Genomic DNA, 19,113 nt, shown 5'->3' with positions numbered 1-19,113 from the left:
GCGTGTGCGTGCGTGCGTGCGTGCGTGCGTGCGTGCGTGCGTGCGTGCGTGCGTGCGTGCGCTTGTCTGTATTCATCATGTGTGTGTGTAGTGTGTGTGTGTGTAGGGGGGGGGGGGGGGGGGTGACAACAAATGTTGGACATGAAATCAGTTGATTGGGGTCGGCATGTCAAATTGAGGACAAAGTTGGTGTCCCGGGCACGTGTGCTTGGGTGTGTGTGTGTGCGCGCGTGTGCGTGGGTGGGTATGCATGTGCGCAGCACGTGTAATTAACCTGATTGAATGGGCAGAACAAACTAAAGCCGTCAGCTTTGGCTGTCAGCTACAGCAGTGGTTCCCAAAGTGGGGTCCGGGGACCCCCAGGGGTCCTTGAGGAAGTTCCAGGGGGTCCCCAGCTAAATTATAGTTAGGAACCAAATGGACCCTTATGGGTCTGTAACTCTGAGAGTGTAGAAATGGAACCAAATGGACCCTAACGGGTTCCATTTGAACACTCTCTGAGTTAAATTAACTTTGATTTTATAATATAAATTGGGGGTCCAAGAGATAGAAATGCCATTAAATGGGGGGTCCGTAGCCTATTTGTATATTTTCAAATGACGTCCGCGGGCTCATTAGTGTCAATTTGGGGGTCCTTGACATGAAAAGGTTGGGGAAGCACTGAGCTATAAGTACAGGACAGTGAGGACACGTAATTAAAGCTTCATTTCCAGCTGCTTTCCTGACAAAAGCCTTATTGTGTGTCAGCTCTTTTATTCTTTTGTTGTTTCTTTTCTTTTTTCTTTTTTTGTGGTCTATAACATGATGGTTGGAAAGGTTTGTGTGCCAACAAGCGAGTGGCAGATACATAAAACAGACAAACGCAGGCAACAGGACCCGTCTGTCTAAAATATTAAGCCCAAATATATTTTACAATATATGTTTTGGCAGATTTATTTTTGTTGTTGCCTATTTTACATCCATCTATAAATGCACCATGTCTCTCGTGTATTTCTGTAATCCACGTAACTCGAGAACCGTTCGCCCCACCGTCCGACTTCAAATTGGACACGCGCGTTCCACACCCCCACAGGGAGTGCAGTGCCTGGCCTTGAGTCGGTCGGACCCACGGTTGTGCAGAACCAGCACAAAAGCCTCTGCACAGGCTCTGGACAGGGCCCAAATTTGGGTGCATGGGCATGCATTTCAAACTTGCATCGTTCCAAGTAGGCCAGTGCCCAACGGGCACCGCTCTAGCACTATTAAATGGTGAATTTGCCTGCTTTCTGATCGTCAGTTGTCTGCTGCTTAAGCCATGCTATAGAAACCTGCAGCGACATTGATCGCTGGCGCCGGCGTCCCCATGATGGTACAGTAGTATAACTAAGGCGCTGCGTGATTGATCGGCTATGCGATTGATCGCTGTGACAGCTGGTAATGAGGCTGTTGAAGGTGTCAGATCAGTACACGGCCTGACCTCCCCGTGGCATCAATACGCCCTCAATAGGCCAGAGAGAGGAAATCATTTTGTCACACACAAATTCACAAGTGATGAGATGAGAGCGACAGAGCACACATACGTTTGTGTGTATGTGACTGTGTGTATGTGACTGTGTGTGTGTGTGTGTGTGTGTGTGTGTGTGTGTGTGTGTGTGTGTGTGTGCGTGTGCGTGTGCGTGTGCGTGTGCGTGCGTGTGACAGTGGTGGAAAGAAAGTACTACGTTTTAAAATTGTAGCAGAAAGTAGCAGAATTTTTTTTACTTAAGTCAAAGTGTCACTACTAAGTAAATGTCCGGAATTCCAAATGTACTTGAGTAAAAGTATTGGCATCTAAATGTACTTTTAAGTACTCATTATGCCGAATGTCCCGTTTAAAGTTTTCTAATGTGTGGAAAATCTTTTGAAAATAGAAGATCTACAACTGTGAGCTTGTAGATCGGCTATTTTCAAATGACCGAAATGAAGTGGTTAATCTATGTTGTGTATAATCAAAATCTACAAAGTAACAAAGTTTTCATATACATGTAGTGGAGTAAAAGTACAATATTTGCTTGTAGATTTTTTTAAATTGTGAAAATGTGGCACAAATATTATATTCTTTCAGAGCGATCGTTTTTAACTCAAATCTTTGCTTCTGGGGGGGTTCCCTTAGATTAGAACAACATATTTTCAGATGGGGGACCTCGGCATATTACATGTATAATTTGTGGGCTCCTTGACATGAAATATTGAGCACCACTGATATAAAAACATGGGTATTTCAGAAAACTGTACAATACTTGGGTAAATGTACTTGGTTACTTTCCAACACTGATGTGGGAAAAGTGTTCAAGGTGGCCATGTGTATATGTACAGTAAAATGTTAATGTATCTTTTTTAGTCTACCAACGTAACCAAATGAACCCGTAAAACACTTGTTACTAGTATGCATGCTGCACACGTCACATGCTAATAAGGACAATAGTGGACTCTCTCTCTCTTTGCATTAGCATCCATTACTGGCGCGGGGTCATGCTGTACCGCCCAATCAAACTAATTAAAAAATACACTACCCCTGAAATACGAGGAAATGATCACTTCCTAACGGAGAAATTGCCCTCGAAGACTTCTCTCCTACTTCATTAAATGCACACCATATTTTAGTCCGCCCACGCCCGCTCATCTCCCATTAGAAGTGTCCTTTAATAGTCCTGTTCAAGAGGCAGGTGTTTGTATAAGTGCAGTTTGTGTTCAAATTGAATGTGGTTATTGAAATGGAAAAGGTCAGTCGCACACTTAAAAACTGAACTGAAAGCTGTCCGAATGTAGGATTTTTGTGGACCCCCCCTCCTCTCTCTCCTGGTGAGATCATCACACATGATCACTGTCTTACTCTCTCTCTCTCTCTCTCTCTCTCTCTCTCTCTCTCTCTCTCGCTCTCAATGTCACAGACACAGACTGTCCTTGATTGACTGTGTCTGAAAGGGATATTCTTGCTTTATTTGTGCTAGATAATTTTCCACATGATATAATATGCGCGCAAAGTCGTCGAATGTTCGCCTATTATGGCATGCCCACAGTAGGGACGCTAAAGGTTGGTCTGGTTAATGTTACGTGGGAAAGTGTCGATCAGCAGCCATTAGGAACCTAGAGATGTGCTATAGTGTCGCCGTGCAACACGGCCGTACTAATACAATTCACACTTCCTCTAATACAGTGGTTTTCAATGTGGGGTCCCCGGCATCATCAATCGTTCAAATCAGTTTATAAAAGATCTGTATGCTGAATTCCATATGTTCTGTGTACTATTTAAAATGCTTGACTTCTCTGATAAAGGATAATTCAGTCCAAAATAATGGGTTTGTGGAAAACGAAGCAAAAGATAAACACAGTATGCATATTGTGAAGTGCAACAATATTGTTCCTGAGTTGTATTGAGTTAGTACTGTCCATCTTAGTCTACCTTTCAACGAGTAAGCGTACAGACCTGAGTATACAGCATATTGCCCAGTGGTTCTCAAACGTGCGTGCGTGCGTGCGTGCGTGCGTGCGTGCGTGCGTGCGTGCGTGCGTGCGTGCGTGCGTGCGTGCGTGTTTCTTACTTCTGCTGTGGCTTGAAGAGTTCACCAAACAGTTCATCCATGGCTGACCTCTTGACAGGAAGAGGTGATTGAGATTCCTCTCAACACTCTCTCCCTGGAGATGCTGCTGCCTCCTCACTCTGAGCATTGAAATGACAAAGCCTTTAATCATAACTTATTTTAATGATATTAATTACAACATTAATTTAATACTGTGCGGTTGTGGAGTATAAATCATGACAAGCAGAGTGTCTGTCCTCCAGGGTTTCAATGATGACAGCTTTGATTGTAGTTTTTTTCCCTCCTCCCTAGCAGCCGTGATATTCACATTCACGTGCCGTTTCATATGAAACACATATTTGGTGTGCTGCAAATCGTGACTGAACGTAACAATATCTTTCTACTATTTCTACTTTTTATGTAATTTTTTTATAATTTTTTTGTATTTGTATTTGTATCATACAACAGTGTCACACAAAAGTAGCAAAGATCGCCGTTCTACAAAATCACAATGCGTCATGGTGCAACGTGTTGTGAGCTTTTTTTTGTGGTTACGTTCATTGGTTTACGAAATATTTAGCCAATGAAAGGTCAATTTACAATTACAATTTAGGCAGACGCTCTTAAAACAGAGTGAGTTACAGTAAGCAAAAAAAAAAAAAACAAGAGCTTCTGACTAAATAATAACTATACGTTAAATAATTGTTTCCATTTCCTGAAAAGTAAAATATTTGGACAAACAAGGTTTCCACTATGAGAGCGATAATAGAAATGCTCCACAGCCATGTTTCCCTCTGAAGCTCCTCTGGGCACTGACTGACTGCAGCACAACAATGCAACAACAACAACAACAACAACAACTCTGAGCTAACCTGCAGCCTGTCTCCCAGCGGACAGACCGACCAGGCAGCTACTGAGCTCCATTGAACCAGCCAATCTTTATTTTTTTTAAGTTGGAGAAGGCCCAGCTGTCTGTTCTCTTTACCGACTCTTCTCGTGAAACAGAAACCTTTAGGTAAAGTCAAACGCTATCACTTCTGTCTGGTGAAACCTCAGGGACAGCTGGTGGTCCATAGATCCATATACACTAGCTCTTGTTCCCACAGAACTAAACAGTATCAGCCTCAGCCTTATACTTGCAGGACGGGCTTCTACAAGCACAACACATAGGCTTCTGATTCTCTCCCAGTTTTCACACGCTGCAGCATCATTGCATATTTGTTTGCAATGCATGCTGCAGTTATAATGGTTGGATAGGGCAGCGGTGGCCGAACGGTTTGCGGAGCGGTCTTGTTATCGGAAGGTTGCCAGTTCGAATCCCCGGAACGGCACGTTAAAATTACCACCGCTGAAGTGCCCTTGAGCAAGGCATTGAACCCCTACCATGAAATGTTCTATGAGCAGGGTCTGGCTGTAAACAAGCATCTCGAGCTTAGTCCATTCACCCTGGGTAAACAAAGAACTTTGCTTTGCTTTGCTTTTGGATTCTGAACATACTCATCCGGCTGGCGGGAAGTTGACGCGTTTTGCATTCAACACGCCTGGAGCCCGGTGAACAACATTGGTGAACTTTGACCGAGCTTCAACCAATAGGGAAGAAGCGTGTTGGTTGGCCACTCTTCTACTTGTAGTTTTCTTTCAGGGAGCTGACACTCTTCTTCTTCTTTCGTGTATCATCCTCAAATGTCCAACTCAGTGTCGAGTAGCCCTTGTCTCTGGTCCCACGTGGAAGAGGCCGGCCTCCGAAGGATGTCTGTACAGGGGGCAGGTGTTAATTATGTGTTCGGCAGACTGCTCAGGCTCGCCACACTCGCATACTGCACTGTCTGTCAAGCCCCACTTCTTCATTGATGATTTGAAGCAGCTGACACTCTGATGTGATTCAAATTCAATCTACACTCCGGAAAACCGCTCCTATACCGGCACTGCCTACCGCCCCACAACATGTTGATTGTATGCATTTAGCAGACACTCTTCTTAATCCAGAGCAACTTACAATAAGCAAGAACAACATAAGGTAATACATCAAATACATAAAAATAGTATTCTTACGGTAGAATATCCATTGAACTATAAACACTATAGAATGCTAAAGACTACGACACGTCTGACACATGTATGGCTGTAGCCTAATGCTTAATATATGATCCGTGGTATGATGGAGTTGGCCGCCAAAAATACCCAATCTACAAGCTCACAGTGCGACATATGCAAGCTTGTAGGTCGTCCATTTTTGCCATATAAATTAGGCTTAGGCGTGCCAGGACTGAAAGCCTCCCGGGCGTCATAGACCTTCTCGCAGGTGCTGTCAATCAGTCAGTTTAGTAGCTACCGAGAAATGGAGTCGACAGATGAGAATGGCAGGTGACAAATAAGCGGGGCTGGTAACAGAGTAGGCCGTGGCAGTTGGTCTGTAATTGATCCCCGGCAGGCTTTCTACTGTGTCACACAGTAGACCGCAGCAGCACTGGTATACCTGAGCGCACGGACTCGCGAGCACGCGCACGCCCTCACGCATGCACACATGTACACACACACACGCACCGCCCTTCAGAGTGAGGAGTGGCGTTCAGAGGCCCTGTAGAGCCAATTACACACCCTGCTTTAATCTTCTAAAGCAGGCTGGAAGGCAGGCAGAGAGAAGAGGGGAGGAGGATATAGCCTAGGAGAGGAGAATACACAGGGAAAGAGGTGAGAGAGTGGATGGATATATAGTACGGAAAAGAAAAAGGACGACGAGAGCGGAGCACGGGAAAACAACAAAAGGGGATAGCTACACGACGAGCGAAGGAGATCGAGGGACGGACTGAGGGCAGTTCAAAGTATCCTCAAGCCTGTCTTAGCAGTTCACATATATCTAGACCTGACAGACGTCTGTTAGCTGTAGGGCCTTCATTTTTATATACCGTATGTGTCATAATCTGTCCTGTCACCTCTCTTTCTCTCTCTCTCTCCCTCTAGACACAGACACACACGGTCACCACACTTATCGCATTCACACGCACACATGCATGCACGCACACACGCACGCACACGCGCGCTGTCCTCTCTGTGACTCTGCGAGTGAGTCAGAGCCGGAATATGGAGTCTGCATGACAGCCTGTGAAAAGTCCCTTTATATAACCCGAAACGTTTAAACCTCAAAAAGACGCTGGAACTGAACACCGCGGTGCAGCTTTACATTCTGCTCGTTCAATCAAATAAAGCCCATTCACTGTCCAAAACCGTGTGCTGCGGCCTCCTGTAAACTCGTTTTACGACACATTACAGCGAATTATCCTGAGCATTATTAACCTTAAATCAGCATATTTTACTGTTCAGTGCGCTTTTGCAGAAATGGGCCCCATAAAAAAGATGTCTCCTAACTGTCAGACAGGATGTACAGTACAGCACTCGTGCACAACGTAGCCTTGTTTTAGAAGTTCTCTCTTTCTTTCCACTGGCAAGAACATATTTTAATATATCTCGTACCTGGAGAACTCAAAACAGAGCAGTTGTTCAGTCTTTGGTCAGCTGTCCATGTTTTAAGTTAGCCACTTTCAATGTAGACGTTATTGGTCAAAAGAAAATCAAACGTTCTAGTGTAGCAGATTTAGATCTGCTACACATTTAAAGGGTTTGTGAAATAAAAAAATGTTTTCGAAATTTTTTTCTGAGCTCAATTGCACCCCCAAAAACTGAACGTTTAACATTCAGTAGATTTTATGTGGTCTGGTGTTTTCTGGCTCAAACAAGGGCTCATATTTTCCTGCCCACAAATCTCAGTATGACATAGGAATTTGCTAGCAGAAATGTGCAGCTCAAAAGGCTTCACAACACACAGAGAAAACCTCAGACCACAGAAAATCCACTGAATGTTCAAAGTTCAGGTTGTGTGGGTGTAACCTGAAATAAAAACGAAAAATAAAAATAAATGAAAATTAATGTGGTTTTAAAAGTGCTTAAGTGGTTAATATGAGGTTGTGACGGTTTTCTATTGGATTCTCCTTTTTGATTCTGTTGTAGTTTCGCTACTCAAGTCCCATTACACTTCGTTAGTGTTGTCCCAGTGCTGCTAGAAAGCATTACCCATGCATGTCAAGGGAATGCTGCAGATCCAAATTAAAACTGTACAGGTGCAGCCGTGCAGGGGGGAGAAAGATACTGGAGACAAAGGATATCCCAACACTGTACAGGTGCAGGGGGGGAGAAAGATACTGGAGACCAAGGATATCCCAACACTGTACAGGTGCAGGGGGGGAGAAAGATACTGGAGACCAAGGATATCCCAACACTGTACAGGTGCAGGGGGGGAGAAAGATACTGGAGACCAAGGATATCCCAACACTGTACAGGTGCAGGGGGGGAGAAAGATACTGGAGACCAAGGATATCCCAACACTGTACAGGTGCAGGGGGGGAGAAAGATACTGGAGACAAAGGATATCCCAACACTGTTTTCCACTCTCAGTACTACTTATTTCTACTCCACTACATCTCAGAGGCAAATATTGTACTTTTACTCCACTACAGTTATTTGAAAACTTGAGTTACTATAGTTACTTTGTACATTTTGATTATTATTACAAAACATATACTTCAGCCATGCTTTTTCGGCCATTTGAAAAAAGCTGATCTACAAGCTCACAAGAGCTTGTATATCTGCTATTTTCAAAAGAGTATCATACATTTGAAAAATGAGACATTCTGCACAATGAGTACGATTACTTTTGGTACCTTAAGTACATTTTTGATAGCAATACTTTTGCACTTTCACTCAAGTACATTTTGGATTCCGGACTTCTACTATATTTTCTATATTCTATATTTCTATATATTCATACATCTCCATATATGGAGCTGACCTGTTCTGACATTCCATATGTTGATCCTTCCCCATCCATCCTTCCTCTTCGATGTCTCCCTTGTGACTGATACCTGTCCATTTAAACTCTAGACGGGCCTGCCCCAAAGTTATTAGTGCAGCCGCGAAAACTCTCAACAGGCCCGGAAATTTAGATCTTACCCCCCATGCCAAAGCGCCAGCGCTCGCCCAGCAGTCTGATGTCACCCAGGCGGATATGTTGATCTGACCCCCCATGCCAAAGTGCCAGCACCCGCCCAGCAGTCTGATGTCACCCAGGCGGATATGTTGATCTGACCCCCCATGCCAAAGTGCCAGCACCCGCCCAGCAGTCTGCTGTCACCCAGGATGTGTGCACGCGACCTCGCCCTTTAGGTGTGGTGCATGTCAGCGGTGGCTCTTGAAGGTGGGGGTGGGTAGGCTCCACTTCCTCCCGGTGGGGGCTCCTCACTGGCAGGTGAGCCAGTGTAGGGTGCAACAACAGCTGTGGCAAACCACAGAAATGTGTTGGGGAGGAATTCATTGGCATAAGAAGAAGGAGAAAAGTTGGAAGAAAAAAGAAAAAAGGAGTCAAAATAATTGGCTATACTCTACATTTAAAATAGGACGTGAAAGAAAACAAAAAGTTTGGATTTCAAGAAGCCAATCAGCATCCTGTAGGCGGTGGCATTGCCTTGTTCTTGTGTGTAGCGAGGAGGGTTGATGTTGAACAGGGCAGGAAGGAAAGGGATATGTTTGGGTTAGAACAGGTCAGGGCACTATAGCACTACATGAGGCTATCCTATCCTATCTGCTATAGGCTAGATTACATCTGTTTTAAAACACGCACGCACGCACAGTATCCCTGAAGAAGACCTTTCCGGGTCAAAACGTTAATAAATGATCCTTGAGTGTGCTGCCTTTTCTTCACTTTTAGACTTATTTACCAAGGACAGCATGAAGCACTTTGTGTTTGCCTGTTTTAAATACAAAACATTTCCGGACGGTCTTTCACTGCAAATGGGTTTTTTTCTGAGTATATATAGGCCTTCTCTGGACATACAGTACAGTACTGTATAAAGGGATTGGTTGATTGGTTGGTTGGTTGGTTGGTTGGTTGGTTTAAAGAAGGCATGCTACTTTGTTTTAGTGCAGATTTACTTCTCAATGCAGTAGGTTTGAAAAGATCCATGAACTCTGGAATAATAGGCCATTGTAAAGTAGATAACCGTGTGAAAGCTCTCCTCAGAATGATTCGTCTGTTGTGCTCACCGTTGAACTGCAAATCCAATAATTGAGCTCTTGGTTTTAAAGGAGGGAGGGATGCTCTCTTCCTGTTTTGGCGGCTCTCTCTCTCTCTCTCTCTCTCTCTCTCTCTCTCTCTCTCTCTCTCTCTCTCTCTCTCTCTCTCTCTCTCTCTCTCTCCTCCCTCTTCCTTTCCCTCAGGCTTTAATCGGATCAAACTGGTCCTGTCGGATAACGTTGCTAATTAATCAAGGGAGGAACCAGTCTCTTTCCTCTGAAAAGACATGAGACAGAGAGAGAGAGAGACACATTGGTGGAGTCACTTCCTTCCTTCTCTGCTTCCTGTGTCTGTCTACAGAGGGCTATAGTGTTGCCTGTGGATACATAAACATCAAACTGTAACTAAATCCTCAGTATGTAACCCTGGGTACAAAGTCTCATTCAAGCTGTTTCATTATGCCATCAGTTGTTGTGTAGGGTCCGGGTGTCATACAACAATGTAATGGTGTGGATCTCTGAGCGGGGCTCTGATGTGGCGCTCAGACTTCATTTGTCCAGCCTGTGACATTAGTCATTTATCATAGTGGTGTTCAACCAGTGGCCCGGGGACCACCAGTGGTCCTTGAGGTGGTCCCCATGCAGCTAAATGATGGAGAGTTGGTAAAATTGACCCATAAGGGTCCATTTGGTTTCATGTTACGCTTTTAGAATATTTGTCTCATTTAGATTTTTGAATTTCCACTTATGTATGCTTAGTTATTTTTTATTTAAATTAGGATAAATCTGCAACAAAATTAAGGAGGCGTCACATCCGCTTGATAATTTTCAGAGCATCTGAAATCCGTGCAACAGTTTGACTAGCAAGAAGATTAAAGAAGACAAAAAGTCACGCTGTCACACTCTTGTCTCAGGTGCGGGTAGTAGCCTATGGGACCCAATATATACATCAAAGATGGCAAGGCAGAGTGTTTTAACAAGGTTTATTTTACCCAAGTGTCAACATCCATGGAAATAGCAAAAACAGGAGACCAAAAATATGTCTTTGGAGACTAAGCTCCTGCATGCCTTGGCATACTGCAGAGTGAATGAAAATGCCATTTCTCTGAGCTATATACTCCCTATGGCCCCTCCCACCAGACAGGACCAAATGGAAAGGGGTCAACATGATCCACAACAAAACTGGCACAAAACACATTTACATACAATTCAATTCATTTGAGCTTGTAGATCTTTCATTTCTGAAGTATTTTTATAGTCCAGTATCGCTCTGTGACACAAACAATCCACCCTGTCCACAGACGGGAGTTGGTTTGGCCCAATTAGTGTTCAGCTGTGCTTACACCATTTAAAGGTACCGAACCCATTGTGAATGTTTGAGGGCTGAGCAGAGATATGGTGATTTGTTTGTTGCTTGCTTACTTAACAACCCCCCCCCCCCCCCCCCCCCCAAAGTTCATAGTTTGTTGTTTTGTTTGTCCAACAAGTGAACAGTGTTGCAAGGTCACACACGCTGTAATTCCAAGTCACTGTGTGGGTGTTCTAGACTTAAATAATATGATGTTCTGTTCTCAGCCATGTCTGCTGCTAACAACTCTGACGCTTAATTGGATGCAATCATAATTATCTGAGATAGAAAATAGACAGATGTGTGGAAGGATGGATGGATGGATAGATGGAAATGGAAATAACTTTTTCTGCCACAAAGGCAATCCAATATAACATTGCAAACGAACAATAATGTTTCCCACCTTTTTGCCATACTGACAAACAACCGGTTGACTGACTTACTTGCACAATTTTTGTGCACGCTCTCTGGCTCACTGTCTGTTTAGGACAGCACACTACTGTTCTGCTACACTGAGCTAGCTAACAGACAGCTATGGGACAGCAGAACACACACACACACACACACACACACACACACACACACACACACACACACACACACACACACACACACACACACACACACACACGCCATAAATGTGGGTGGATGAGAAACATACACGTCAACACGCGCCGTTGCGCGTATGCGCACACACGTGGGCGCGCACGTGTGTTTGGCATGCGTACATGTGAGTATAGACATGAACACATAATCGCGCCAAACCAATCCACTCACACAAACCTGTAGCATATCCCTATCCCAGTCTCTCTCACTCTCATGCATGTGCAGTTTGCGCACACTCACACACACACTGAATTCCTGAGCCATCCATCTTGTGTGAGTGCATGGGATGGGATGCACGGGGCGGTCGAGGCCAAGTGCCACATGAAGTTCATCCACATTTCGCTATAAACATTGTATTTGTACTGCATATTGTGGGCTCTCAGCACACAGAACAATACAATTTGACTGTATCTGTTCTTTCTTTCTGCTCTGTCTCTCCTATCATCTCTCTCTCTCTCTCTCTCTCTCTCTCTCTCTCTCTCTCTCTCTCTCTCTCTCTCTCTCTCTCTCTCTCTCTCCAGCAACAGGAGCAGGACCCCACCAACCTGTACATCTCCAACCTGCCGGTCTCCATGGACGAGCAGGAGTTGGAGAACATGCTGAAGCCGTTCGGTCACGTGATCTCCACGCGGATACTGCGAGACGCCAACGGAGTGAGCCGAGGGGTCGGCTTCGCCAGGTAAAAACACCATGAGGAAACTTGGCCACAAATGTCCCCGCATTGGCCTGAGCCGCCGGCTTAGCGGCCCAGGCACCATGGCTGGTAATCCAGCATGACAGTGTGTCGTGGGTTCCAGTCCCGATCCCGACGAACTTTGCTGTGTGTCTTCCCCCCCATCTCTCTCCCTGTCTCTCCCTGTTTCCTGTCAACTTACTTTGTATCTATCAATAAAATAGCCGATCTACAAGCTCACAAAGCGCCGCGATGCGGCGCATTGTGAGTTTGTAGTAAATGACGGTCAAATTGAGTATTTTACTGTGTGGCTACATCAATTCTACAACAGGTGGCAGTGAGTTGTGTGACCTTCAAGTGTTTTTGAAAGTCAATTTGTAAATGCCCCTGAGTGACTGACAGCTTATCAGACTCCACGTTGAACCCATCAGCCTCTCCAAACAAACACTCAATTACTGGCAAACAGCGCTTGTTGTCCCCGGGTTACACATGCATACATCCCTGTGAACACATGGCACGCACGCACGCATGCACGCACGCACGCACGCAGCATAAATGTGCAAACATTGTTCCTGGCACATAGTACGGGTACACTCTGCATACCTAAATACACACGCTTGCTCACATGCACGCACGCAAACACACGCAAACACACACACACACACACACACACACACACACACACACACACACACACACGCAAACACACACACACACACACACACACACAGTCACACACACACACACACACACACACACACACACACACACACACGCAAACACACACACACACACACACACACACACACACACACACACACACACACACACACACACACTTACTCTCATGTTCTGTTTTTATTTTGATAACTTTTCCCTTTAGTTATTTAATCTACCAAAGTGTTAAAGTCCCTTATCCCTTGGGATAAGGGACCACCGAGCTCTCAGCACACACACACACACACACACACACACACACACACACACACACACACACACACACACACACACACACACACACACACACACACACACACACGTGCACAACAACCACGCAGCAGAGCACAGCTCCAGCATACTGCAGACCACCTGTTCAGCAGAGTGACATGATGGAGTTCTACACAAGAGGAAATAAACGACAGAGAGAGAGAGAGAGAGAGAGAGGGAGAGGGGGGGTTGTGGGGGAGCGAGAGTTTTGGAAAATTGGTGAAGCAGACAGGAGGTGGAAAGATGGAAGGGGAGTGAGAGACAGCAGTGTGAAACAATACACAGAGAACTAAGCTAATCACATAAGTTATGAGAGAGAGAGTGAGAGAGAGAGAGAGAGAGAGAGAGAGAGAGAGAGAGAGGGTGGGGGGGGGGGAGAGAGCGTTTTGGGAAATGAGTGAAGGAGACAGGAGGTGGAAAGATGGCAGAGAGTGGAGAAAGACAATGTTATGTTATGATGGAACAAATGAGTATAAGAGGTGTAGCGTGCGTGCATTTGTACTGAGAGAAATGGACAGACACAGTAAGACACACAGACAGATCTGGAGACAATAAGACAGAGAGAGACGGTCATAAAATAGGGTTTTTGAGACAATTACATATAAAGAGACAGACAGACAGACAGACAGACAGACAGACAGACAGACAGACAGACAGACAGCTGCTGAGGCAACCGGGGTATATGGAAAGCCATGAGGGACATTAGTCAGAGTAAACTGTGCTAAGTGTTTGTGGGCCGATCCATTACTGTTATCAGAGACCATTATTCCACAGCCAGCACTAATCACTGTAGACAGCACCACCTGATCCCACTAACAACAGCATGCCCAGAACACACTGCCTCTACACTGGAAGACGGCATAGATCACTGGATAACTGACTGGATGACTGGATGACTGGATAGATAACTGGATGACTGGATGACTGGATAGATAACTGGATGACTGGATGACTGGATAGATAACTGGATGACTGGATGACTGGATGACTGGATAACTGGATGACTGGATGACTGGATGACTGGATGACTGGATGGATGACTGGATAACTGGATGACTGGATGACTGGATGGATAACTGGATGACTGGATGACTGGATGGATAACTGGATGACTGGATAACTGGATGGATAACTGGATGACTGGATAACTGGATGACTGGATGACTGGATAACTGGATGACTGGATGACTGGATGGATAACTGGATGACTGGATGACTGGATGGATAACTGGATGACTGGATAACTGGATGGATAACTGGATGACTGGATAACTGGATGACTGGATGACTGGATAACTGGATGACTGGATGACTGGATGGATAACTGGATGACTGGATAACTGGATGACTGGATGACTGGATAACTGGATGACTGGATGACTGGATGGATAACTGGATGACTGGATAACTGGATGACTGGATAACTGGATGACTGGATAACTGGATGACTGGATAACTGACTAGATAACTGGATAACTGGATAACTGGATGACTGGATAACTGGATGACTGGATAGATAACTGGATGACTGGATGACTGGATAACTGGATGACTGGATAACTGGATAACTGGATAGATAACTGGATGACTGGATGACTGCATAGATAACTGGATGACTGGATAGATAACTGGATAACTGGATGACTGGATAACTGGATGACTGCATAGATAACTGGATGACTGGATAGATAACTGGATAACTGGATGACTGGATAACTGGATGACTGGATAACTGGATAACTGCATAGATAACTGGATAACTGGATAACTGGATAACTGTATGGATAACTGGATAACTGGATAACTGACTAGATAACTGGATAACTGGATAGATAACTGGATGACTGCATAGATAACTGGATGACTGGATGACTGGATAACTGCATAGATAACTGGATAACTGGATGACTGGATAACTGGATAACTGCATAGATAACTGGATGACTGGATAGATAACTGGATGACTGGATAACTGGATAACTGCATAGATAACTGGATAACTGGATGACTGGATAACTGGATGACTGGATAACTGCATAGATAACTGGATAACTGCATAGATAACTGGATAACTGGATAACTGCATAGATAACTGGATAACTGCATAGATAACTGGATAACTGCATAGATAACTGGATGACTGGATAACTGCATAGATAACTGGATAACTGCATAGATAACTGGATAACTGCATAGATAACTGGATGACTGGATAACTGCATAGATAACTGGATAACTGGATAACTGCATATATAACTGGATAACTGGATGACTGGATAACTGCATAGATAACTGGATAACTGGATAGATAACTGAATAGATAACTGGATAGATAACTGGATAACTGGATAGATAACTGGATAACTGGATAACTGGATAGATAACTGGATAGATAACTGGCTAACTGTATAACTGTATAGATAACTGGATAACTGGATAGATAACTGGATAACTGGATAGATAACTGGATAACTGGATAGATAACTGGCTAACTGTATAACTGTATAGATAACTGGATAACTGGATAGATAACTGGATAACTGTATAGATAACTGGATAACTGGATAGATAACTGGATAACTGGATAGATAACTGGCTAACTGTATAACTGTATAGATAACTGGATAACTGGATAGATAACTGGATAACTGGATAGATAACTGGCTAACTGTATAACTGGATAGATAACTGGATAACTGGATAGATAACTGGGTAACTGGATAACTGGATAGATAACTGGGTAACGGGATAACTGTATAGATAACTGGATAGATAACTGGGTAACTGGATAACTGTATAGATAACTGGGTAACTGGATAACTGGATAGATAACTGGGTAACGGGATAACTGTATAGATGACTGGATAACTGGATAGATAACTAGATAACTGGATAGATAACTGGGTAACTGTATAACTGTATAGATAACTGGATTACTGGATAACTGGATAGATAACTGGATAACTGGATAGATAACTGGATTACTGGATAACTGGATAGATAACTGGATAACTGGATAGATAACTGGGTAACTGTATAACTGTATAGATAACTGGATAACTGGATAGATAACTGGCGTCACATCGCATGTGCCAACCAAAACCATTTAACCCATTCTCCCGAGTTTTAAAATCACATTCACAATTGATTTTATAGTTACGTAGGACAGGTTAGTTGATGTAAACATAAACTTTGACGAGTCACTGACAAATTAAGACGTACGTGTCAAGTAGCGCGGACATCGTCGCTCCTCCAACCTCTCCTCTGCACAGTGCAATCTTAAATGGTAGTAAAATGATTCGCATACGGCAATATTCTCTCTTATTTCCAGCTGTAGGAAGGCACTCCGTGATACGACCCTGAATGAGTCCGTCTCTGTGACTTGTATTTTAAGCGCATGCTGGTTGAAGCCAACATGTGGGCTATAATGTAAAGATTCATAGGCTAGTAGCCAAAACATTCTTTCATCTCAGACATATTGCCATATAACGAGTATAATGTGTTGGGAGCATTTTGATTAAATCAGTGTATTTTCTAGAGAAGAAACATGAAGCTAAACAAATAATGTAATTTCGTAATCTGAGTGGTGCTTTTTCCCCTCCTTTTTTCGGGACTGTATGCATTTACTTCTCAATGTGTTAAAACGCATGTCAGCAGTCAAACCACAACGCTTCTAATTTCACATGTAAACATGTAAATGTCGCCGTCAGATGTGGAACAGAGTGAAACGGAACAGATCCTCTCTCTCTCTCTCCTGCTGTGATGATGACTATGATTGGCTGGGGAACTGTGTTAGTAGTGGTGTGCGATTTTGTCTGCCTGGCTGCGCACGCGTGCATGTGTGCACACACTGACTGACTAACAAGGGCATGTATGGGTGTATGAGCATGCCCGTCGCACCTAATTTGTGTGTGTGTGTGTGTGTGTGTGTGTGTGTGTGTGTGTGTGTGTGTGTGTGTGTGTGTGTGTGTGTGTGTGTGTGTGTGTGTGTGTGTGTGTGTGTGTGTGTGTGTGTGTGTGTGTGTGTGTGTGTGTGTGTGTGTGTGTGTGTGAGATAAGGGCAGTCAGCGTGAAAAGAGATCAGTTTATTCACTGTGGCACACTGGGGCATGGAGAACTGACCCACATAACATAAGAAACGAGAGAGAGAGAGAGAGAAAGCAAATGTAATTTCACTTTGAACTGCACTCTAATTTAATAAGAAGAAATTACCTTGGGGTAACCATATATGCATTTCTATATATCATATCTGCATATGTACAAAATATTTGATAGGCCAATAGCTTTATATGGAATTCAAACGCTGAACTGGGACATGTCCCGTTACTGTTAAACATGCAACAACAGGCAACAGCATGTTGGACACGTGATCTCCAGTCAAAAAGAGCTGACAACAGGCAGGTCTGTCAGCTTGATGGTAACGCTAACCAAGCGCAGTTTCAAGATGGAGCCGTCCAGTGTCGCACTTGACACCAGTGTCGCACTTGACACCAGTGTGACACTTGGCACCAGTGTCGCACTTGACACCAGTGTGACACTTGGCACCAGTGTAACACTTGACACCAGTGTGACACTTGACACCAGTGTAACACTTGACACCAGTGTGACACTTGACACCAGTGCAACACTCAACACCAGTGTGACACTTGACACCAGTGCAACACTTGACACCAGTGCAACACTCAACACCAGTGTGACACTCGACACCAGTGTAACACTTGACACCAGTGTGACACTTGACACCAGTGTCGCACTTGACACCAGTGTAACACTTGACACCAGTGTAACACTTGACACCAGTGTCGCACTTGACACCAGTGTAACACTTGACACCAGTGCAACACTCAACACCAGTGTGACACTTGACACCAGTGCAACACTCAACACCAGTGTAACACTTGACACCAGTGTAACACTTGACACCAGTGTAACACTTGACACCAGTGTCGCACTTGACACCAGTGTAACACTTGACACCAGTGTAACACTTGACACCAGTGTCGCACTTGACACCAGTGTAACACTTGACACCAGTGCAACACTCAACACCAGTGTGACACTTGACACCAGTGTCACACTCAATTATAACTTGATCGATCAAAACCTGTATAAAAGATCAATTCCTGTAACGTTGCATGGCCAGGCTAATCCAAATCACGGTGATTTACGTGAACGGCGCTTTATGTGCTAAAATGTGACTCAAACTAAATGAAAACTATTCAAAAGACTATGACAAAAACTAAAATCTAAATTTGCTGTCAAAATCAACACTGCTTCATAGCATCATAGAGTCAGCCTCACTCCGCCATACTGTCTTTCGTAGCTTCATAGCTGCGGTAACACTATAGCCACACATTGTTCACCTTACCATCTCACAGCATCTGCTCTCCATTGTATAATCCACAAGATTTCTTGTTTTTTTTCTCTTTCACCCTCCCTCCCTCTCTCCCCCCTCATCTATTTCCTCCTCTCTCCAATTTCCAACTATAACCACTCCCTTCTTCAACCCTTTCTCTCTTCTTTTCACCCCTCTCTCAGTGTAAATTAAATTATAGGACTCAAGATTTTACACTGTTCTTTCTTGCAGTTAATGTCTGTTTATTGCCATAGTCTGTAGCATTCATTCTCAAATCAAGCACTCTGTAGTCTAAACAGAGGAAGGCGCTTCGCTTGGCAGAACATTAATTTGCGGCGATGAGTTCACCTCACCCTCCCTCAGATACAAAGTGACACATGCTCTTGTAAAATTGTCACTAACATGAAAGTAAACCCATTTTTCGAAAGAAAAACGCAATGTATCTATTTCAAGGCTTTTGCACACCAAAAGCTAATAGGCTTATTAGTATTTCACCAGTGCTCTTATAGACTGCAGTCTAAATCCAGTCAAATCCAATTCA

The 19,113-nt window shown here is 44.1% G+C and overlaps 1 protein-coding gene across 4 annotated transcripts in view; it reads left to right on the top strand.

Annotated features, from left to right (window-relative positions):
* LOC306937797 (RNA-binding motif, single-stranded-interacting protein 3-like) overlaps nucleotides 1-19,113 on the top strand; it is a 572,911-nt gene that overhangs the window by 429,960 nt on the left and 123,838 nt on the right. For all 4 annotated transcript variants that reach the window (XM_079521750.1, XM_079521751.1, XM_079521749.1 and 1 more), the window contains one exon: nucleotides 12,078-12,235. In XM_079521750.1, the coding sequence (XP_079377876.1) occupies nucleotides 12,078-12,235 (158 nt within the window). The remainder of the gene's footprint in view (nucleotides 1-12,077; nucleotides 12,236-19,113) is intronic.

The sequence above is a fragment of the Electrona antarctica genome (genome assembly GCF_951216825.1).
Source record: "Electrona antarctica genome assembly, chromosome: 15".
Classification (NCBI taxonomy): domain Eukaryota; kingdom Metazoa; phylum Chordata; class Actinopteri; order Myctophiformes; family Myctophidae; genus Electrona; species Electrona antarctica.
Note: the sequence above shows the minus strand (reverse complement) of the source record. Positions and strands in the feature narration are given on the sequence as shown.